This window comes from Eretmochelys imbricata, chromosome 24, assembly GCF_965152235.1.
Source record: "Eretmochelys imbricata isolate rEreImb1 chromosome 24, rEreImb1.hap1, whole genome shotgun sequence".
In the NCBI taxonomy this organism is placed as follows: Eukaryota; Metazoa; Chordata; order Testudines; family Cheloniidae; genus Eretmochelys; species Eretmochelys imbricata.
In genome coordinates this window covers 3,411,850-3,433,627 of record NC_135595.1, presented here as the reverse complement: position 1 = coordinate 3,433,627, position 21,778 = coordinate 3,411,850, and the positions used below count along the sequence as shown (strand labels likewise).

The window sequence follows — 21,778 nt, the reverse complement described above, 5'->3', positions numbered from 1 at the left end:
CCAACCCTTTATTTCTGTTTCTTTCCCTACACTGAGCTCTCTACTTTTTCTCCACTATATCTTCTCTACCCATACACCCTCTCACGGACAGTGCTTGGAAATCTTACCAGAAGGTTGAACTTCACTTGCCAAAGAGATATGGAGGGTGTGATGTTTTCTCCCTTCCCCTGGTACGGCACCATGAGAACAGAAAAAACAGCTCCTCTCCACCCTGTCAAAGTGGAGGTTGGGTAGGATCCCTACCAGCATATGGACCATTGATCATGGTTTGTAGGCTCCGTTTTTCATTGAGCCTCTAGATACTAAGTGTCGATACATTTGAATACTTCCTTTCCCCATTCAACAAACAAACCACTTTGCTGTTGTAACGAAGAAGGATCTCCATTTTTTCCCCCCTGCTCCCACTCCAGACCCTCCTGGCTTCTACTAGGGGAGGAGAAATCTCCTCTGGCCCTCTTCCAGACTTCTTCTGCAAGTGCTAGACAACTCTTCCCCAAATATTCTCTTTTAATACAGTGAAGAGAGAAATTTGGTGTTTAGACTTGATTTTCATTCTGGCAGGGAAATCTTTTGGTTCTTCCTATCTAACTCTCTCTCTTGATTTTTCCCCCTCCCTGCACGACAGATCCTAATCAAGAACCTGAAGAATGAGATTACCAAGAAAGTGCAGGTCCCGAACTGTGATGAGATTTTCTATGCTGGCACTGGGAACCTGTTACTGAGGGATGCAGACTCGATCACCCTCTTTGATGTGCAACAGAAACGGTAAGGTCCCACCTGCTGGGAGAGATTTCATGTTGTTCCTGCCAGTGTGTGCCTTTTGGGGACAGGCCATGGCTATTAATACGCTCCAAAACCTAGTGTCAGCTGCAAGCTGTGTCAGATTGATCCAAATCACAGCTAACAGCTGTTATGAGGAGCGAAATATAAACGTAGCAATGGTGCAATTTGTTCTGCAGGCATTGTCACCTTTCACAGGAGAAAATGGGCATGTCTCTCCGTCTATCGCTACAACTACAAAATCAGAGACTGGCAAAGGGAAAGACTCATTGGTGTAGGTCAGGCCCTGACTCTCTGTTGCCTTGCACCTTGTGACATCATTTGCACTAGTTCACCGTGAGCGTGAAATGTTGCCACCTCAGAATGTGGTAGCACTTTGCACTGATCATGCGAGGTAGAGGATAATAGAGACCGAGGCCCTGCATCTGGCCAAATCCCTAATCCAGTGCAGGATTGATCACTACAGTATATTTGTCAGTGCTGCTGCGTCTGGTTCAGTTTTTAAAGGACCCTGCTGATATACAAACTATGCCTTTTAAACATCCTTGCATGCTACCAGTGACTTTAGAATCCCAGATTAATAATACTGAAGCATTTACAAATAGATTTACTTTGCATTTCACTCAGTGTTGTGCTTTAAAACTAGCTTGGTTCGTTTCACTTCCTCGTTCTCGTACACTGTCCCAGGACTGGTGCCTCTGGGTTTCTAGCACCGCGAGATGGCTTGCGTCAAGTTGTATTGAAACGAAAGTTGCATGGGAAACACTTTCCTTGTTCTGTAAAATCTGCCTCTGAAAATAAAATCTGAATTTTGGACTTAAAGTAAGTTGTCACTTTACATATCTCAGCCTGTGTTGCTTTCGGAGTCCTTCTCCTGGCTAGGATAAACTCCAGAGGACCCAATTCTCCGATACGCTATGGCCCCTTCACACTAGTCTGTCAGTGTAAATTTCATTTAGGCTCACTTTAATGCCACTTTACAGTGCCAGAATGGTGTAAAGGGGCCTTAGGGTATCTGACAATCAAGCCCCAGAGTTCTTGGGATGGGAGTCAATAGAGATAACATAGCTCTTTTAGTTGGTGAGGAATATGGTGACAGTCTCCCTGCAAGAGGCCCTTACGGTAATCCCGTCTCCCCCCTACAGAACCCAGGCTTCCGTGAAGATCTCCAAGGTGAAGTATGTCATCTGGTCAGCTGACATGTCCCATGTGGCTCTGCTGGCTAAGCATGGTAAGGTACCTTTTTCCTACTTACGCCCATTTAGGGTTCTCAGCAGCTCTGCCTGTCTCAGCTGTGTGCTCTTTAGTACACCAAGCTGCACTCCGGGGCCTAGTGTGCTGTAGCAGTGCCCATGCGGGAGGTTATGGCATCGCCAGCTGGTGCGCGGTAGATCCACACCCTGCTTTGCTGTGCAGAGATTTGCTGTCTAGACAGGCCCTCTGAGGCAGACACAATGAGCAGGAATTTTGTAACCCTTACGGTTTTCTGGACTTCCTCCTCCTCCTCTCCAGCCATCATGATCTGCAACCGGAAGCTAGAGTCCCTGTGTAACATCCATGAGAATATCCGTGTCAAGAGCGGTGCCTGGGATGAGAGTGGTGTCTTCATCTACACCACCAGCAACCACATCAAATACGCTGTCACCACAGGGTGAGTCTGCTGCCTGCAGGGCTCAGGAGTCCAGGGGGAGTGTCTTGAATCCGCTCTCTGAAGGACCTGTCCTTGGCGCTACCCCCTCACCAAATGTGGCTGGGCTTGATTCGAGATTGGGCTGCACCTCAGCTGCTGAACTTCTGAGCCTTGGCAATTTCTGCTCACTCTGGGTATGCGAGCCTTCTCCTCTGCACCTCCTGCTGTCAGGAACAACCACCGGGGGACTCTCCCTCTGTTCTTCCATGCAGCTCCGCAGGGTGGATGCAAGAGCCTGCTCTGCAACCCCCACCATCGAGAACAAGCTACTGGAACCTGGCTCTGCTCACTTTGGGCACCAACAGCTTTCTGTTGGGAACAGCCTCTCCCTCCCACTGCATCAGCTCTCCCTCTCAAAACTGCTGCTAAAAATCTCTCCTCAGTCTCCCCTCTTGTGCTTTTATGGAGGTGGAGTTTATTGAAGCCACCGTGCAAAAGTCAGTTGCCTCGATCATATCCGCTCACGCCCTAGCAGTCGGAGCTATCAAATAAGGGCTAGCTCACCACTTCGTTAGCTTGCAGGAGCCCAAATAGCTTTTCAGGCAGAACAGGAATTTGCTCGGTATTTCCTCTCCCCAACACTGGATTCAAAGTCAGTTCTGCGATCTGTAGAGTGAGGCAGTCCTGCAGCGAGGCCTGTGGGTGCTCAGCTGCACCTTTTGATTCTTTCTTGTTGACACCGGCCTTGTGGTGGCCTGTTCCCTAGACTGGGGCTTGCTGTTATATAACCCACGCTAGTGGCAAGGCCATATACAGAGGTATGTGAGTCTGTAGCTTCTCCCAATCTAATGGACCTGGTCAGAGAGGCGCATGATGTTAGAATGAGTCACGCTGGGTAACGTACAAATATGTTGTCTCCTGGTGTAGGGATCACGGAATCATCCGCACTCTGGACCTGCCTATCTATGTCACCCGCGTGAAGGGGAACAACGTGTACTGTCTAGACAGGGAATGCCGACCCAGGGTCCTCACCATCGACCCCACGGAGTTCAAGTTCAAGCTGGCGCTGATCAATAGGAAGTATGATGAGGTGAGGGGCCAGGGCATGGCATCTTTCCACGACCTGGTGCCATAGGATAATGCCTTCCATGTGGTATTCTCAATTCCTCTGCCTGGCTGCCTCCCTTCCAGGTGTTGCACATGGTGAGGAACGCCAAGCTGGTGGGCCAGTCCATCATCGCCTACCTGCAGAAGAAGGGCTACCCCGAGGTGGCGCTGCATTTCGTAAAGGATGAGAAGACCCGCTTCAGCCTGGCACTGGAGTGTGGCAATATCGAGGTAAGAGGCCAGCGTGCACTGGGGCAGGGAAGGGGGATATCTGCATGGGTACCTCTCTCTCAAATGCTGCCGGTGCAGATGGCAGGTTGTGTGGTGTGGTCTTGGGGAAAGGCTCATCTGCATTCTGGATAACTTGTGGTGGTGCAGTAAAGGTCCTGCGGTCCAGGCACAGCCTCTGAAATTGTACCCTGAGGCCTCTGCTGCCCCTCATCATTAACACTTAGATGCTAGCCCCCAGGGTCTAAAGCTCCCTGTGGGCGATGGTGCATCTTAATCTGAATAGAAGGTTGCTTGGAGCAGTGCGTGATGGGCCCTGTCATTTCCCCAAGCTGCACCTCTATACTAAAGAAGAGTGTTAGAAATCCATTTAATGTGACATAACTGGAGGGCCCCACTCTTGGGCACAAGGTTTGGTGGGCCTGTGGATCCACAGTGGACTTAGCTAGACGAGGATGTGATTGGAGGCACAGACCATATGGAGTTCCTGAAGAGGAACCAAGATCAGATTGCAACTCAGTTTGGAGCTGTGGTTGAGAGTGATGGTAAAGTCCACGTGTGGGGAGTGGGCCAGGACAGAGATGAGTCTGCTTTATTTCCTTATAATGCAGCTGGATCAGAGCTGTAGGGAAAAGCTGTCACAGGTATCTGAGAGTCTCAGAGTCTGTCCTTAATGTATCCTCATAACACCTTTTGTGAGGTAGGGCAGTGCTGTTATTCCTATTGTACAGATGGGAACTGAGGCACAGAGAGACTTGCCCAAGGTCACACACAACATCTTAGGTGGAGCAGGGAGCTGAGCCCAGGTCTCCAGAGTCCCAGGCCAGCATCTGCTGGACCCTCCTTCCATCTGTGCCCATGTCTGCTGCGTTCTCTTAGATCGCTCTGGAGGCAGCCAAGGCTCTGGATGACAAGAATTGTTGGGAGAAGCTGGGGGAGGTGGCCTTGCTGCAGGGAAACCATCAGATCGTGGAGATGTGCTACCAGCGCACCAAGAACTTCGACAGGCTCTCCTTCCTGTACCTCATCACGGGCAACCTGGAGAAGCTCCGCAAGATGATGAAGATAGGTGAGTCCCGGGAGGGGCGTTAGAACGTTAGCCCCTCGAGGCAGTGGCGGTCTTTTTGTTGTGTTCGTACAGCGCCTAGCACAGTGGGATCCTGGTTCATGAGGGGGGGTTCCTAGATGTTGTTGCAATACAAATAAAGAATAATAATTAATAATGGAGCCAAGTTACACCTGAGAGAGGGGAGCAGGGACAGCTCGTAGAGGAGGCTGAGAACTACAGAGGAGTGGTGACTGTTTCTGTCTTGTCCTCTGGTTTAGCTGAGATCCGTAAAGACATGAGTGGCCACTATCAGAATGCCCTGTACCTCGGAGATGTAGCAGAGAGGGTGAGGATCCTGAAGAACTGCGGGCAGAGTGAGTATCGCAGCACCAGCATCTTATGCCGCTGCCCTGTGGGTTGCGGGACAGCAGGAAAGATCCAATAAATGTCAACTCCTGCATCTCTGCTTTGCCTCCCACTTAATTGTCCAGAACCACAGCTAAAGGGGGGCCAGGAAGAGGTTTAGCTGCTGCATCGTGGCTGGGTGTGACCCCACTGTATGGATGCACTTCACCAGTTCGTTTGGGATTGTTGGATCACACTTTCCCCGTCTGCTTTTCAGCCAGGTTTCTCAGTGTTTTCCAAATGTTAACCCTCGCAGTGCCCCCTGGAGGCAGCTCAGCATTATCACCCTCACTTTTCAGACAGAGAAACTAAGGCACAGAGCCAGGAAGTGCATTATCTAAAGTCTCACAACAATTAGTGACAGAGCTACCAATAGTCCTGGGACTCCTGATCGCCTGCTTTGACCACTAGAAAACAGTCCATCCTTCTTCCTTGATCCCACAACCCCCTCCTGTGCTGCCTATGGGGGCTGAAGGGCCCCTGTATATGCTGCCAGTCTTACTTTCAAATCAGCAAGGCCTAGAGACCTGGTACAGGAAGTCCCCTGTCCTTCCAAGCAGTGCATGTGTATGGTATATGGAGTGTCTGCCACATTTTGAGTGTCTTGTGTGAATCATGATTTCACAGAGGGCACAGAATCTGTGACCATGCCCCCAAACCGTGGTCTTCTAAAGATGTTTTTCTTGAAATTGACTAAACTTGCTTGTAATATTCATTCCATGCAAACTCTGTGAAATTCAATACTTTACGTTTACACTGTCATGACATTTCTAAAAAAAAGGAAGAAAGACGATTTACGCAGGGCCCTACAGATGATGGATCCATCTGCCATATGTGTTATGTGCCTTTTCAGAGTCCCTGGCCTATCTCACCGCTGCAACCCATGGCTTGGATGAAGAAGCCGAGAGTCTGAAGGAGACGTTTGACCCAGAAAAGGAAACGGTTAGTTGATCGTCTATTGCTTCCTGCTTGGTCACAGGCTCCACCCGGAAGAGGAGAGGATAGCAGTGGGAGTTAGCACTGGGGCTGATGGGGTCGAGGCATTAGTTGACACCCTCCCTGAAGGAAGAGCCCCCCTCTCCAGCCAGGGCTGAGACCAGCACCTTGCATTACATGGAGGGGAGGCTAAGCCGAGGGTTTTCTTTCCATGGTCTGTAGTTATGGATTTCTCTCTTTTCAGATTCCAGACATTGACCCCAATGCAAAGCTGCTCCAGCCCCCTGCTGCCATCATGCCTCTGGACACTAACTGGCCATTGCTCACTGTCTCCAAGGGATTCTTTGAAGGAACAATTGCTAGCAAAGGTAGCATTGCGTACTTGGGAACTGTTGTATTAATGTAGATGGAATGGGCCCAAATAGTCAAAGGTGTGAACAGGACACAGTCACTGTCCAATAGTAAACGGGGTTAAACAAGGTCTGGGGTTTGCTATACAGACCTCAGCCTGCTTAGTGCCATGGCAGGCACATTATTAAAAATTCTTTTAACTTTGTATTAAAGATTCAGAAAAGAAGCAAATGAGTTAAAGCCTTGGAAATGAACAGGGTTCATTCTAACATTCCTTGTTCCCTTTCCCCTTAGCTGGAGAGAGGTTTTAGAAAGAAACCCCGTTTGACAGTCTCTGAGATGGTGTTAAAGATGGTAATAAACTGTCCTTTTGGGGAAAAGAGAAGTTGTCCTTGTTGCTGCTGTTAAAGTCTGATCCTGGTTCCTAAAAGACAAGACAAAAACACACACCTGAGGGGGGAGAGTAGAACAGCAAAGATAGAAAATGCAGCATTTATCGCTAGTATTGACATTGACTTGCAGCCTTGCTGCTGGAAGGACATAGGAATAGCACATGGTCTTATTAGTCCCTCTGAGATCCAGCAAACTTGTATCAGCATGGGGCTGTTTAGGCATTGCTTTTAGCGGCTTCTCTGGTCACAAGCTTATAGCAGTGCTGCAAAATATGCAGTCTTGGCCAGCTAAGCCAGATTCTTATCAGACCGAAAGAGAAAGGAGAGAGATGGAAAAGAGAAGAAATAAGGTAGGGAAAGGATGTATTCGTGGAGGGGAAGAGAAAGTTTCCCATCCCAGGTGGTCTTTGGGATTTAGAGGGTGGCAGCGTCATCGGGCTCACTCTCTGGCCTGGTCTGGTCAAGACGTCTCTCAGGATTAGCACAGAGAGGATCCGGGTCCCTCCTTCACCTTCTCTCAGCTTTCAGCCAGCCAGCACTGTGGTAGTAGCTTTCCTCCCAAAGTCGTCTTTTGTCAGGACCCCAGAAGGGAGCAATGGTGGAATAGCCCATTCCTTCATTATTTTGTCCACCCTTTAGGCCTCGTTTCCGACGCACCAATTTTGATTAATTTCGGGTCTCGCTCTGTTCTTGTTTATCAGGCGTGATCTTAACGCAGCCCAGGAAATCTATCAGGATGCCTTTTTTGTTTGGCCTTCTTCAGTCTGTCTGTCTGGCTATTGCACCATTTCCCATCAACATTTGCTGTGATAGGTTATTGTGACGTCTTACTAACTTTCATCGTCAGGGTAAATTTGTAGGCCCAATTAATCACAACAGAACTGACTCTGTGCTGGGCTAGACATGCTTTAATTCCCTCTCGTGACTCCAGCAGCCCAGCTTTTTAAACATCCAGCTTCTCACGGGTTTCTGGTGCAGGCTGTTACCCCGTTAAAGATGACATTTAAACCATTCCCAGGAAATCCCCTGGATGCAATTCACCTATGCTTCAAATGACTTTGGCCTTTAACGTGGCACAGATCTGTGACAATAGGAGCTGGGCTGTGATGGGCCACCCTAATGCCTGTTCTTCCCAATATCTGACCCTGTTGAAGGGGGGTGAATGAGTGAATCCTGTCCCTTTCCCTAGGCAAAGGAGGGGCATTGGCTGCTGATATTGATATTGACACGGTTGGCACTGAAGGCTGGGGAGAGGATGCTGAGCTGCAGCTGGATGAAGGTGAGAACACATGAGCAGCCCTTAATGCAGGGGAGTGTGTGGATAGTGTCTCTCCTCTCCAGCACGTTCTGACTCTAGTTCTGTTGCAACGTGCAGATGGCTTTGTGGATGCCGGGGAAGGCTTTGGAGATGAAGCCCTTGGTAAAGGACAGGAGGAAGGAGGCGGATGGGAAGTTGAAGAGGATTTGGACCTTCCCCCTGAACTGGTAGGGAGCTGTGGGATCAGGAGGTGATCTTGGAAGGAGTCGGGAGCCTTAAGTAGCCAAGTTGCAGCAGCCCTTAAGAAAGAGGGATGGGCGCTGGGAAAGCAAGGAGAATAATTAGAGGCCGTGCTAACATGATCCGGGTGGGATGTTTCTGCTGAAGTGATCAGCAGGGAAAGGGTTAATGTCAGTGGTTCAATTGTTGTCATTAGCTCTGAAACCCAGTGCCCCATTGTGATGTATGGGGCAGCTCACACTCTTGAGCTACTGTATCAGGCTGCCTGTAGCATCACCCCATGGCTTCATGCTTTATTCAGGCTGAGGTCCCCTCCCGCCCCTCTCTCCCCCGCCCTAGAAATCCATCTGTTTTAGGTGAAATCCAAGATTCGGTGGCACTGGGCTCTGGTGATTGAGTCCTGATGGCTGTTTGGCCTATGAAATGCGTGGAGGGGTGTCAGACTAGCCCATGCCCCAGCTGTCCCCTTCTTGGCAGTTGCAGCTGAGGCCAAAGATAGAATGGGCCATGGAGGTGACTCTCTCCTCCCCTCTCTCCTGTTAGAAGTCATTCTTGAGGTTAAGGCTGAAGCAGATTGGCAGGGCAGCCCAGGGGTGAGCTTTCACTGTGCGGTGCCAGGCTGCAGAGCTGTCAGTCACCAGCACAGCATTGACTAGCTAATAAGTGCCCCGTTTGCTCCCTAGGATGTCCCTGCTGGCCTGGCAGGAGGAGCTGAGGATGGATTCTTTGTGCCACCCACCAAGGGCACCAGCCCAGCTCAGGTAACAGGACCTGCCTCTGAAACCTTCTCTCTCGGGCACCTGCCTTTCCTGGTCTGGTCCCTCCTGCTCACTGTCCTGTGCTGGTTAATTATCAGTGTCAGGAACTGGTGGTGCCTTGTTGGGAGAAGTGGCTGGAGCCCTGCTGCTGGTGTTGAATGGGATGTGAGTGTGCTGGGTAGCATTGGGCAGGCATGACCGCCCAGCAGCTCCTCTTGAAATGCGTTTCCTCCTCTCCCTTAGGTCTGGTGTAACAATTCCCAGCTGCCTGTTGATCACATCCTGGGTGGTTCCTTTGAGACAGCCATGCGGGTAAGTTACTCTGGAGAGTCCTGGAGATCCCCTCTCCCCCTCCTGTTTGTGACCCCTTCCAGCGAGGGGTAGTCGGGCAGAGGGGTGTCAGCTGATAAGGGGTGATCAAGGCAGATTATGCAGTAGTCTCATGCTCCATGCTGTTCAGTCTGAAGGACAGCGTTAGAGGTCCCTTCTCGGGGTGAGATGTTAATTGGGAGATGGGGCCAAATTGCTCCGCAGTGCTCTGGAGCTCCACCCCACTGCCTTCCTGTGGCTGCCTGGCAATACTGAATTAATCTCACTAAGGAAGAGGAGAGTTTCTCAGCTAAAGCTCAGGGCACCTGGGTTCTCTTTCAGTCTCTGTCGCAGACTCACTGTGTCTGCTTGGATAAGTCACTCCTCTTCCCTGTGCTTCAAGTTCCCCAGGTATAAAGGAGAAGTTCTAATAGGCTGGGGGCTAATGTCTGGGCAGGATGAGATCCCAGTCTAGGCTGTGGGCGGGGTTGGAGCTGCACTTATGCCGCGACCAGCCAATGAGTGTGGTGCTTCCCTTCTTTCTCTTCAGCTCCTCCACGACCAGGTGGGAGTGACTAATTTTGGCCCCTACAAGCAGCTCTTCCTGCAGACCTATGCCCGGGGCCGCACCACTTACCAAGCACTGCCCTGCCTCCCCGCCATGTATGGATACCCACATCGCAACTGGTGAGCAGTAGGGCGGAATCCGGCCTCTCCCTTCAGGCCTCTTTACCATTTCCCCTGACTCTTGCCTGGATGCTGCTTGTTGGAGGGGTGGTGCAGGTTAGTGCCCCCAGTGGGTGAGTCATGTTCAAACGCAAAACAGGCCCCGCCCACTCCCTGCCTGGTGTCGCCTTCCCGTTCCCCTGACATAAACAAGCAAATTTTGAATCGTGTTTTAAACGGCTCAGTGTTAATCAATGGATCTTGAGTGGATGTGGGACCGGCCCCTCTGTTGATAGCACAAGTTCTAGGGAGAATTCCATCCCGGGGCAGTTTTCTGATGACAGGAAGCACCCAGCTCCTCTTGTTAGAGCTTAAACAAGGTGAGGCAGGTGGGGTTAGTGCTCCCCTGCCACCTGCTCCTGGTTTCTTCCAGCCGAGCTAGATCTGGAAGTACGTCCTCTGCAGGGGTAGCTGAGGCATTGTGGGCTAGCAACCCAGATTTTCCCAGCATGCACCAGTCAGGCAGCAGGGGAGGCTTGGAGACCCCTCCGCGGTTGCCAAACAGCTGTGATGGTCGAGGAGCTGCAGTGTGGACCTAGTTCGGCCAGGCCAATGTGTCGCTGACTGGTTGTAGTGCAGATGGCCCATCAGGGTAACCTTGTCCTCCCACGTGGTCTGGCTGGTTCTCAGTTTCTCACTGAAGCTCCCACCCTTCCCACACCGCCAGGAAGGACGCCGGGTTGAAGAATGCCCTCCCTGTCATCGGCCTGAAGCTCAACGACCTGATCCAGCGCCTGCAAGTCTGCTACCAGCTCACCACCGCTGGCAAGTTCGAGGAGGCGGTGGAGAAGTTCCGGTCCATCCTGCTGAGCGTGCCGCTGCTGGTAGTGGATAACAAGCAGGAGATCGCTGAGGTGAGGGGCACCTCTCTTCCCGGCCCCCATTCCCCTCCTCCTCAGGAGCCACAGGCAAATGGTACCTGACTCTCTCTCTCTCTCTCTCTCGCTCTCTCTCCTCCTCACAGGCCCAGCAGCTGATTGCCATCTGCCGAGAGTACATCGTGGGGCTGTCGATGGAGATCGAGAGGAAGAAGCTCCCCAAAGAGACCCTGGAGCAGCAGAAACGCACCTGCGAGGTACAGACGCTGCACTGCACTCCAGTTATCATGGCCAAGACTCCTAGGCTCTGTTCCAGGCTCTGGGAGGGAATGGGCTAGTGGTGATAGGAGACTGGGAATCCTGAATTCAATGCCCAGACCCTCTCGCAGATTCCCCGGGTGGCCTTGGGCAAGTCACTGGGCCTCAGTTTCCGCATCTGTGAAGCAGGCCTTATACTAACCCACCTCCCATACCATCAACAGCACTGATGGTCAGCCTGTCCCTCTGCAGCTCCATCCCGCCGGGTTTGTCCTGCTCCCTCTAGCAGCCAGAGTGCATTGTGCTAGGGCGGGGTCGCCTCCCACGATGCAACTCCATCTTTGCCTCAGAGCCCCCTCATGACGGTGTTCTCTCCCCTCGGCTTCCCCCAATGCAGATGGCAGCCTACTTCACCCACTCCAACCTGCAGCCCGTCCACATGATCCTTGTGCTGCGCACCGCCCTCAATCTCTTCTTTAAGCTCAAAAACTTCAAGACAGCTGCCACCTTCGCTCGCCGGCTCCTGGAGCTGGGCCCCAAGCCCGAAGTGTCGCAGCAGGTAAGCGTGCAGGGCACAGCGAGGGGGGCTGGGTCTTGGTGTGCTGAGGTTCCTTCACTCCCCATGGGACCAGGCTGGGCGGGGGAGGCCATGGAGTGGGAAGCGATGAGCTTGGGGTTGGGGCAGGTGTCTCCGCTGGGGTGGGGGGAATGTATGTCTCAGGTAGGGAGGCTGTGCTGGGAGGGAAGGATGTTTCCCAGCCCCAAAGGCTGTGTGGGGTTTCCTGGTGTGTAAAGCAGAGAGATGTGGTCAGGTTGGAGCCATTCCATCTACGGTGTGCTCCACAGCTCCTGCCCTGCACGCTCTGCAGCTGGCTCTCCATTCCCCGCTAATGCGTCCCCTTCCCTCCCTAGACGCGCAAGATCCTGTCCGCCTGCGAGAAGAACCCCACCGACACCTACCAGCTCAACTACGACATGCACAACCCCTTCGACATCTGCGCCGCCTCCTACCGGCCCATCTACCGCGGCAAGCCGGTGGAGAAGTGCCCGCTCAGCGGTGCCTGCTACTGCCCTGAGTTCCGGGGACAGATCTGCCGAGTCACCACGGTAAGGGCACCGCCTGTGGTGGCAGCCCCTCCTCCCCCACCTCTGGTCCTTGGCTCCTGGCAAATTCTCCCTGCCTATTGCTCTCTGCAAATGTTTCCCTTGAGTCCGGGCAGGAGGGTGGCTCATAAGCAGGAGGGAACATCTGAGTGGTTCAGGCCTCAGGGTTGAAATATCGAGAGTCCCTGGAATCCCAGGTTCTAATCCTAGCAGGTTCAACTCAGCCCTTCATCCTTCCCAGGGCGGGTGGATCTGAGTTGAGTTGGGGGCTTGGTGAGACCTTTATCACCCAGCTCCCGTTTGCTCTGCAAGGGTTGTAATGGCTGCCTGGCACTTTAAGAGACAGTGTTTTCCCTGGTGTCTGTCCCAAACACGCCATCCCCCCATTCCTCTGCCACTTATACTCCATGCTGCCGGCCCCCTCCACATTGGAGTGGTGCGGTGTGTATAAAGTTGGGGAAGCACTGACAGCTCCTTGGGGATGAGACTGCAGGGTGGCTGGTGCTGCAGTGAAATCCCCTCGCTAAGTGTGAGCCTCCCCTGATTAGGAGGCAAAGACCTGCAGTGTATCCCTGCCACTCGCAGTCTGTGGCTCCTTCAGATCAGGGACAGACACTGAGGATGGGCTGAGCTTGGTCTAGGGGCACCACAGGAGTGTGTGAACACAAGCGCCTGGAGCCGCTGGTGGGAGAGCGCCCGTTTGTCTCTGGGGAGTGACTTGAGCAGCCCAGGGTGTTCATGCCCCTGCCTCAACTCCCAGCTGGGCAGTTCATCTTTCTTTTCATCGAGACACCTTTCAGAGTAGCAGCGGCAGCAGCATGTCCTACAAATCAAAGCACAACTGGGTCTGGCCTTCCTCGAGCCCTGCGGGTCGCTCTAGACTGAGCCTCCTGCTCAAGACTTCATTTTAAAACGCTGCTTCTTACTCTAACGCAGCCATCGTGTGGGGTCAGGCCAGGAGAACTGTGCCAGCAGTTCTTTGTAATGCACATAGGGCTGGGTCCTGGTCCCGTTGATGCCATTTGGACTAGGATTCTGGGCTATAGGAGGAGGCTTGGTGTCACAAAGCTGTATGTGGTTGAGATGAGGTTCTCAAGCTGTCTCTGTCCATCCCAGCAGTCGATCCCTGCAGTGTGTACTGGTAGAAGCTATCTGTGTCAGGAACCCCAAGCTTGTGTTGCTCTTAACCATTAACCGCCTCCCTTTTATTCTCCAGGTGACAGAGATCGGCAAAGATGTCATTGGGCTGCGAATCAGCCCACTCCAGTTCCGCTAAGGTCCTGCCCCAGGCTGGGGAGACAGGAACTTCCGGCTTCCCTCTGGCTAGACCTTCAGTCCTGTGACCCTGAAATCTTCATCTTGCTTCTGCTTCTCCCTTCCTTCATTCCAGCTCCTAATCGAACCGCTGGATCCTTTGCACTAGTGCTGTGAACTGGGCTGTTTGTGAGATCTGCTCTTCCCTCCCACGCCACAGTTGGCAAGCCCTGGTGAAAGTCCTGCCCCCTCCCCTGAGTGACAAGTAATAACATGGGATCCTGGCACAAGGTGCAGTTCATGTGGCATGCACCCCCTGTTACCTGGAGGCAGCATCGCCCTCATCAGAAGAGAACATGCCCTCTGCCCAAGAGCAGGAAAAGCAGCCTGGTTCAAGTTCAGCATGGCCCTGTGTAGAATCAGGGTCACTGGAGGTGAGTTTGTCCTATGGGCAGTCGAGTCCTGATCCAAGGCGGCTCATGGGCTTTGTGTGCCTTCCCTGGTGGGAGCGGGAAAGTGGCTCGGAATCCCAGCGCTTTGGTTGATTTTTTTTGTCCTTAGCAGCTTTTCTCAACATTGTCTCCTTTTCACGTTAATAAAGTGAATTAACCAACCAGACTCCCCCTTGCACTGGTTCAGCTGTTCGATAGAGACTACAGTGAGCTGGTTGTTCCAGCTCACTTTGTGGAGTGATGTAAGCAGGTGGCATTGCACTTCTCTTTAGGAGTGCTGCTCTTGAGGCTTTAAAGGGACAGTCACGCTCATAAAGCATTGAGGTTTTGCTTTAGAGAGAGCGGGACTCCTGATTCACTGGGAAATGTGAAAGATTTTTCCCACAAGAAATGGCCCCTTGCCTAGTTGCTTCTGGTGTTTGTCCTGGACAGGGTCTAATGACCTGGAGGGATGGGGTAGAGGATACGGCTCAGTGGTGGCCTGGCAGCTTGAAGGCCAAGAGGGGAAAGCATCTGTTAAGTGCCGAGTAGGGTTTATTTAATATGTGTGGAATGAGGCATGGAAAACTTGAGGTTCTAGGTCAGACAAGTTCTGGGCTTGACCCACTGGGTGAGGTTCTCTGTGCTGTGCCGGAGCTCCCATGGTCAGAATGGTGCCTTTCCCATTTAGTGTTTAATATAGATTTTAGGTGTGTCTATACAGGAAAATTAATCCAGAATAAGGGAGGGTGAATTCAACGCTGATTATTCCTGATGAACTCCAGGGGTGGGTGCTCTTGTTCCAGAACGTATCAGGAATAGCTATTTTGGAATAACTCCCTTTAAGGCCAGAAAGGGAGTGTTATGATAATCTAATGTGACCTCTTCCCAACTGGCCCTGAGAGGCTGCTAACCATGGCCTGGTGCTAAATACTTACATCTCTTCAGAGACAGCAGCTGCTCCCTATCCCAGCCACTGGTGCCCTTGAGAAAGGATGGGCAAAGCACTGTATGGCATGTCCTAGTTACAGTGATAGACTCAAGGAGCTCAATCTACTTAGTTTAACAAAGAGGCGGCGAAGGAGTGCCATGATCACAATCTAGAGGTACCCTCGGGGGCAGCAAATATTTAATAATGGGCTCTTCAGTCTAGAGAGAAAAGGTCTAACATGATCCAGTGGCTGGAAGTGGAAGCAAGACAAATTCAGACTGGAAAAAAGGCATAAATTATTAAGTGTGAGTAACCAGTGGAACAGTTTACCAAGGGTCATGGCAGAGTCGCTATTACTGACCATTTTTAAATCAGGGTTGGATGTTTTTCTAAAAGATCTGCCCTACGGATTATTTGGGGGGAAGTTCTCTGGCCTGTGGTCACACACTCGGCGATCACAGTGATCGCATCTGGCCTCAGAAAATATGACGTCAGCGTGGCCTTGTTCCCAAAACCAAGCTGTGAAATGGGCCAGCACACGCGTGTGGAGCGGGTCGAGTTTCCAGCTTCTGAGCTATTGTAACCTCTCTTCAGGACTGTTTGAACAGGAAGTGTAAAGTTTCTAGTGTCGCTCCAGAGTCAAGCCTGGAGCATTTCTACCAGTGGGGGGGGGGGCGGGTCTCACCCAGGACAATCCCAGCTGATGCCCTAACCCATTTCCATGTGCTTGAGGACACATGACCCTAGTACCATTCACTTCACTCCTGTAGGGGAAGGTGCCCCGAGTTTGTGACTTTATAGCTATGGGGGGATCTCCATGCTGTTGTGGGACTTTCTCTCTCCCCTCTTTCTCTAATCACAGGCTTTTCCCGCACCTGAGAAGGGCCTGTATTGTTCAGACCCTCACCCTCGCTTTTCAGCTTTTCTCCCCTTTTAGGGTCCCTGCTCTGTTAACAGCTGTTCTCCCAGCTCAGGGCTGGAGAGAGCCCAAGTCTCAGCATTGCTGATCTGATTTACAGCACCACCAGGGGGCGCTTCACTGGTCCAATCTCAAGAGTTTGTGGACTGTCTCTTATGAGTAGGCAAGTTATGTCCCCAAACTCTTTGCAACCCTAAATGTTAGTTTCCTGACCCTGTAGCTGCTGCATTTTGCACTGATCTATCTCACTCTTTTAAAATTACACAGTTGCCCTCCCCCCAGACCTGCGTATTCCTTTGTTTAAAGAAGTCAGATGCAATGATCATAAAATCCCTAAAAGAATTCTCATAATTTGGATTTTTATGGTGCTCATTCATCTATAGAGCTCACAGCACTTGACAAAAAGTGGATAATTAGCATTATCCCCCTGCTTTACATGTGGGGAAACTGAGGCAGGGGGGAGACATCACACCCCAAAGAGCAGTGGTACAGCAAGGATAAGACCCAGGAGTCCTGGCGCCCAGTTTGGTGCTCAAACTACTGGAGCTATGCTGGTCCCCTATCATGCCCCCTTCCCCCACCTCCCCCCAACTTTTTGAGATTAAAAAGAATTACTGAGTAGGAATTTTTATACCATTCTTTTACTGATACAAAAGCAATGAGAGCCCCCCACAGACACGCAGGCTGGGGGCAGGTCTGCAGCTGACGGTTGGTCTTGCACAGGGTGCATCGGGAATGTTTGTGGGGCTGTAGGTGTGGGTTGGGCGGGGTCACAGTTTCTTGGTCTGGTGGTGGCCAGGGGGGGCCTGCACACAGAGTGCAATGTGGCAAGCCTGCGCGATGCCCCCAATAAGGTTCAGGAACTCCTGGAAGTCCAGCTGCCCGTCGCAATTCAAGTCAAGCTTCTTCATCATCCGGTCCAGGACTCCTGGGTCCTTCTGGTTCTGCGGAAGGCCAAGGAGGGTTTTTACCAGTATCTCTACTTGCCCATATGGTCATCTGAGCACCCTTCATGGAATTGTGGATCGAGATTGTACAACAAAATAGAGGGGGCAAACTCCACAACCCCCTGCAGCCAGCGATGCTGGTTCCCTCCACAGGTCAGTGAGGCTGAGCCTAGACAGAGATGCATTTTGCATCCTGATCTGGTGGCAGAGAGTTCCAAAGGCCACAGCTCTTTCCTCCGCCCCCCTGTGCGTTCTGCCTGGGCGAGTGACAGCTGGAGACATGTACTGTAATAGGGGAAAGGAAGCTGCACTTGGGGAAGGCACCAAAGGACAGCCGGTTTCCAAGCCACATCTGCAGGCAAGAACCCCTTTGGAAGCACTTTTCCTGCCAACCCATGTCCCCGCCAGCAACTCAGCAGAGCTGCTGGGTTCTAACAGTGGCAGAAGCTGGAATCCCCCCGCCCCGCCTGGGCTGAGTGTCCCGAAGGAGGGTGCAAAGTTCACCTTTGTGAAGGAAGCCAGCTCGACGTTCATGAAACTGAGGAACTCCTTCTTGGAGAGCGTGCAGTTGTCGCCTTCGCGCCCGGCGTAGCGCTGGAAGACGGCCAGCAGGGACTCAATGCAACGCTCCGTTTCCGTCGGGCACACGGGGCTCTTCGACTGCAGGGACAAAACCACGTCACTGATGACACCCCCCCACACACACACTCTCCCAGCAGCAAACTCCTGGCGCTACCGGCTAGTTGCCCCACACCGCACAAACCCCTCCTGGCGCTTGCTGTGAATGCCTTTAAAGGGAGGGGAGAGGAGTCCAGGGGTTAGTCAAGGACAGAGCCAGGATGCCGGAGTTCTGATCCCGCTTCTGGTAGCATGGTCTAGTGGTTAGAGCCTGGGAGCTTCTTTCCCAAGCTCTGGGCAAGGACTATGGTCTAGGGGTTAGGCAATCTGGACTCCTGGCTTCTATTCCCTGGGCCCAGAGGGAGGGTGGGGTCTGAGGTTAGAACTAAGTGTTGCTGCTCAGGCTGTATTGGCTACAGCTGCATCATTTCCCCAGGCCGTCTGGTGCAGCCCCTTCCCCGGCTCTCGTTCCTAGGCACGGATGTGGCAAGACAGACCACAGAGGAGATGCAGCTGCCAGCGCAGTCCAGGGCCTAACTGCTGCAAGTGCCTCCCCGCCGGGGCCAGGAACCTCCCGGCCGTGGCGGAAAGAGCCCAGCGCAGGGATGGGGGTGAATCATGGGTGGGGTCTGGGTACAGGCCCAGCGAGTCAGGCTCCTCCAAGCCCCAGTACAGCTGCCTCCTGGGAACGGCCGTGTTGCCTTGCAGGGCAGGAGGAGCTGGGTGTGTCTGCGCGGAGGTTGTGCAAGAGAGATTCTTCAGGGTAGACAGTGTCTGGTTTTTTCCACCACCCTCGTTAATATTAATTGGCTTCGGCTACCAAGCCCAGGGAGGGTGGGGGAGAGAAAAATGCATCCCCCCTCCCCAATCCTTGTTTGTCATGGGAGAAATTCTGAGGAGAGAGAAATGGGAATAGGGTGGGATCCTGCAGGGATCTCCTCCCTGCTCCAAACACCGCGGACAGAGGATACATGTGAGACAGGACAGGAAGAGGGTGAAATGCAGGCCTGGCTGGCTTGGGAGGGGGGGAGATGGTGAGTGGGTGATGGGGCCTCTCCCCTCAAGCGGACCCTGCTCCCTACCTCCTCCCAGGGCAGTGGGCAGGACGGCTGGCTCAGGGGACCAGCAAATGGTATGTGCTACCTTTCCTCTGTAAGAGATGCTGATTCTAGCCTGGCCCCAGAGCAGGGCTGGGCTGGGGAATGGGGCCTTTCCCAGGGAGGAGACGCTGGTTCTATTCCAGCCCTAGCTCAGGGAGGAATAGCTGGCTCAGGAGGGCAAGGGGAATGGGATATGGGGGTTCTGGCCAGGGGGCCTCACTTCCAATCCAGCCCCGGGCAGGGGGCCGGCTGGCTGGCTCAGGGGCATCAGAGAATAGCAGCGGGGGCCTCTTTCCTCTAAGGTACCAGTTCCAGTCGGACTTTGGTTACGGTGGCAGCGATGGGCAAACGGGACTGGGGCTCCGAGGAGACGATGCCTCCTACCTCTAGGGAATAACCGGGCCGTGCAGCCTGCCCTCCCCTCCCCTCCCCTCCCGAGCCTGGCTGGGGTCCCTCCAAGGAGGCTGCAGCCGCGGGAAGGGGCCACGCTGCGGGCAGAGGAGGGAGCCACGCCGCCTGCCCCCTTCTGGCCTCGCCCGGGACTCAGTCACTGCCAGCCCCTCTCTGCTGGGGAGCAGGAACCGGTTCTGCCTCCAGCCTTTCTGGCGCAGGGTTTGTGCTCTTCCCCAGAGGCCAGGGTGCTGAGGCGAGGGAGAGCCGGGACAATCAAAGGCAGCTGGGTGACTCAGGGACAGGAAAGCGCTAAGCAGTGTCTGAGCTATGCGGGAGGAGCCTGGGCGGGTTGGGGGGGGGAGATCTGCCCCCCTTGGGGAATCACTAGCCCTATCCTCCCTGCTGCTGCATTTACCCTTCTTTGGTTGTGTGGGATAGGAAACGAGTCCCGCCCCTGCAGGCCTCAGCTTCCTTAACCCAAAACCCGGCTGCGTAATATCCTCCTGTGTGGGGCCAGCTCTGCCCGCGGGCCACAGGGAGCTGGGTCAGGGGGGCAGGGGCTGGCCCCCGGGGCTGTGGGGGCGGGAGCAGCCCAGAAACAGGCTGGAGAGATGAGGAGGGGAAGAGAAAGTCTGGGGATGGGGAGGGAGGAGGCAGGCAGGAGGGGAAGAGAGTGAGATCATAGCGTGGGCACGGATCAGCTCCAGCTCCTCCTCCTCGCAACGGACCTGCCACGAGAAGTCTGGAGCCCTGACCCATCCTGTTAGCTGGGGCCCCACCCAGAGGTGCTGGGCTAGGGGTGCTGCACCCTCTGGCTTGAAGTGGTTTCCATTCAATCCAGATTTTACAGTTTGGTTCAATGGCTCTCAGCACCCCTGCCCCCACCCTCTCCCCTTTTACCCCGAACAGGCCTTGGCGGGGGGGGGGGGGAGGGATGAGCTCAGCCCCCCTGCCCCCACCCTCTCCCCTTTCACCCCGTACAGGCCTTTGGGGGGGGTGACCTCAGCCCCCCTGCCCCCACCCTCTCCCCTTTCACCCCGTACAGGCCTTTGGAGGGGGGGGTGAGCTCAGGCCCCCTGCCCCCACCCTCTCCCCTTTCACCCCGTACAGGCCTTTGGGGGGGGTGAGCTCAGCCCCCCTGCCCCCACCCTCTCTCCTTTCACCCCGTACAGGCCTTTGGAGGGGGGGGTGAGCTCAGCCCCCCTGCCCCCACCCTCTCCCCTTTCACCCCGTACAGGCCTTTGGAGGGGGGGGGTGAGCTCAGCCCCCCTGCCCCCACCCTCTCTCCTTTCACCCCGTACAGGCCTTTGGAGGGGGGGGGTGAGCTCAGCCCCCCTGCCCCCACCCTCTCCCCTTTCACCTCGTACAGGCCTTTGGAGGGGGGGGTGAGCTCAGCCCCCCTGCCCCCACCCTCTCCCCTTTCACCCCGTACAGGCCTTTGGAGGGGGGGGTGAGCTCAGCCCCCCTGCCCCCACCCTCTCTCCTTTCACCCCGTACAGGCCTTTGGAGGGGGGGGGGGTGAGCTCAGCCCCCCTGCCCCCACCCTCTCCCCTTTCACCCCGTACAGGCCTTTGGAGGGGGGGGGGTGAGCTCAGCCCCCCTGCCCCCACCCTCTCCCCTTTCACCCCGTACAGGCCTTTGGAGGGGGGGGTGAGCTCAGCCCCCCTGCCCCACCCTCTCCCCTTTCACCCCATACAGGCCTTTGGGGGGGGGGCGGGCTGAGCTCAGCCCCCCTGCCCCCACCCTCTCCCCTTTCACCCCGTACAGACCTTTGGGGGTGGGTGAGCTCAGCCCCCCTGCCCCCCCTTTCACCCCGTACAGGCCTTTGGAGGGGGGGGGTGAGCTCAGCCCCCCTGCCCCACCCTCTCCCCTTTCACCCCATACAGGCCTTTGGGGGGGGGGGCGGGCTGAGCTCAGCCCCCCTGCCCCCACCCTCTCCCCTTTCACCCCGTACAGGCCTTTGGGGGTGGGTGAGCTCAGCCCCCCTGCCCCCCCTTTCACCCCGTACAGGCCTTTGGAGGGGGGGGGGTGAGCTCAGCCCCCCTGCCCCACCCTCTCCCCTTTCACCCCGTACAGGCCTTTGGTGGGTGAGGGGTGAGCTCAGCACCCCCCATCTCCCTCCATTGCCAGTCCTGTGTGCAACTGACATGCTAAAAACTCCAGGGGCGCTTCTGTCCCTGGCTCCCCTGGGGCCCGGCCCTGCCCCCCGCCCTCTCCCGAGTCGTCCGTCCCCCCCCCCGGCCCTGCCCAGGGAGAGTTTATAACTCCGCCGGGGGCTGCTCCCCCCGTGCCAAAGGTGGGGGGGGGTCCCCTGCCCGGTCGGAAAACGCCGCCCTGGTTTTCCCCAGCAGTCCCTGTGCTGGGTCGGAGCCGAGCCCCCAAGCCCGGGGGGGCCCGAACCCCCAAACCCGGGGGGACCCCCCCCCCACTCACCATGGCTGCAGCAGAGGGAGCGGACCGCGGAGCGCTGCGAGGAGCAGACTCTGGGGCAGCCTCTGAGCCGCGCCCAGCCCCGGCCACCGCCCTCGGCAGCCCCGCTGGCCCGGCCCCTCTCGCCTGGTTGGGCGGAGGCTGCGCCCGGCTACCGGCGGGTCCGGACTCGCCCTCGGGCTGCGGGGCGCCCAGGCATGTGCTTTGGGCTGGGGCTCTCCTCTCCTTCCTTCGGGCTCCCCCCGCCGCCCCGGCATCTCCCCCCCCCGCACCCCCTTTCCCTTCGCTTCCTTTCTCTCCTTCAACTTCTTTTCCTCTCTCTTCCCCTCCTGCCTTTCTCTCTCCTCCGAGTTTCCCCTTCGCCGCCGCCGAGACGCGGTGGGGGGCCCTTTGCTAAGCTGCTGAAC

General features: G+C 54.8%; 2 protein-coding genes across 2 annotated transcripts in view; one reads left to right on the top strand and one right to left on the bottom strand.

Annotated features, from left to right (window-relative positions):
- The window catches only part of COPA (coat protein complex I subunit alpha), a 32,649-nt gene extending 18,429 nt beyond the window's left edge, over nt 1–14,220 (top strand). Inside the window, exons 15-33 of the mRNA XM_077840908.1 lie at nt 626–765; nt 1,926–2,011; nt 2,293–2,431; nt 3,338–3,500; nt 3,602–3,748; nt 4,625–4,814; nt 5,072–5,167; nt 6,052–6,140; nt 6,379–6,502; nt 8,067–8,156; nt 8,253–8,362; nt 9,059–9,136; nt 9,377–9,445; nt 9,993–10,129; nt 10,836–11,022; nt 11,133–11,243; nt 11,642–11,803; nt 12,157–12,351; nt 13,565–14,220. Of these exons, the coding sequence (XP_077697034.1) occupies nt 626–765; nt 1,926–2,011; nt 2,293–2,431; nt 3,338–3,500; nt 3,602–3,748; nt 4,625–4,814; nt 5,072–5,167; nt 6,052–6,140; nt 6,379–6,502; nt 8,067–8,156; nt 8,253–8,362; nt 9,059–9,136; nt 9,377–9,445; nt 9,993–10,129; nt 10,836–11,022; nt 11,133–11,243; nt 11,642–11,803; nt 12,157–12,351; nt 13,565–13,624 (2,373 nt within the window). The 3' untranslated portion in view covers nt 13,625–14,220. The remainder of the gene's footprint in view (nt 1–625; nt 766–1,925; nt 2,012–2,292; nt 2,432–3,337; nt 3,501–3,601; nt 3,749–4,624; nt 4,815–5,071; nt 5,168–6,051; nt 6,141–6,378; nt 6,503–8,066; nt 8,157–8,252; nt 8,363–9,058; nt 9,137–9,376; nt 9,446–9,992; nt 10,130–10,835; nt 11,023–11,132; nt 11,244–11,641; nt 11,804–12,156; nt 12,352–13,564) is intronic.
- A 2,285-nt stretch (nt 14,221–16,505) lies between these two features.
- On the bottom strand, nt 16,506–21,477 carry S100A11 (S100 calcium binding protein A11). Its single transcript, XM_077841231.1, has 3 exons — nt 21,375–21,477; nt 17,335–17,490; nt 16,506–16,827 (listed from the first exon to the last, which is right to left on the bottom strand). Exons 1-3 carry the CDS (start codon nt 21,375–21,377, stop codon nt 16,654–16,656), a joined length of 333 nt encoding a protein of 110 aa, XP_077697357.1. The 5' UTR covers nt 21,378–21,477; the 3' UTR covers nt 16,506–16,653.
- Nucleotides 21,478–21,778: the final 301 nt, after the last annotated feature.

Coding starts and splice junctions, on each gene's coding strand:
- S100A11 (XM_077841231.1), bottom strand. Junction 16,828..17,334: donor AGCTGGCTTCCTTCACAAAG/GTGAACTTTGCA, acceptor GGCCTTCCGCAG/AACCAGAAGGACCCAGGAGT.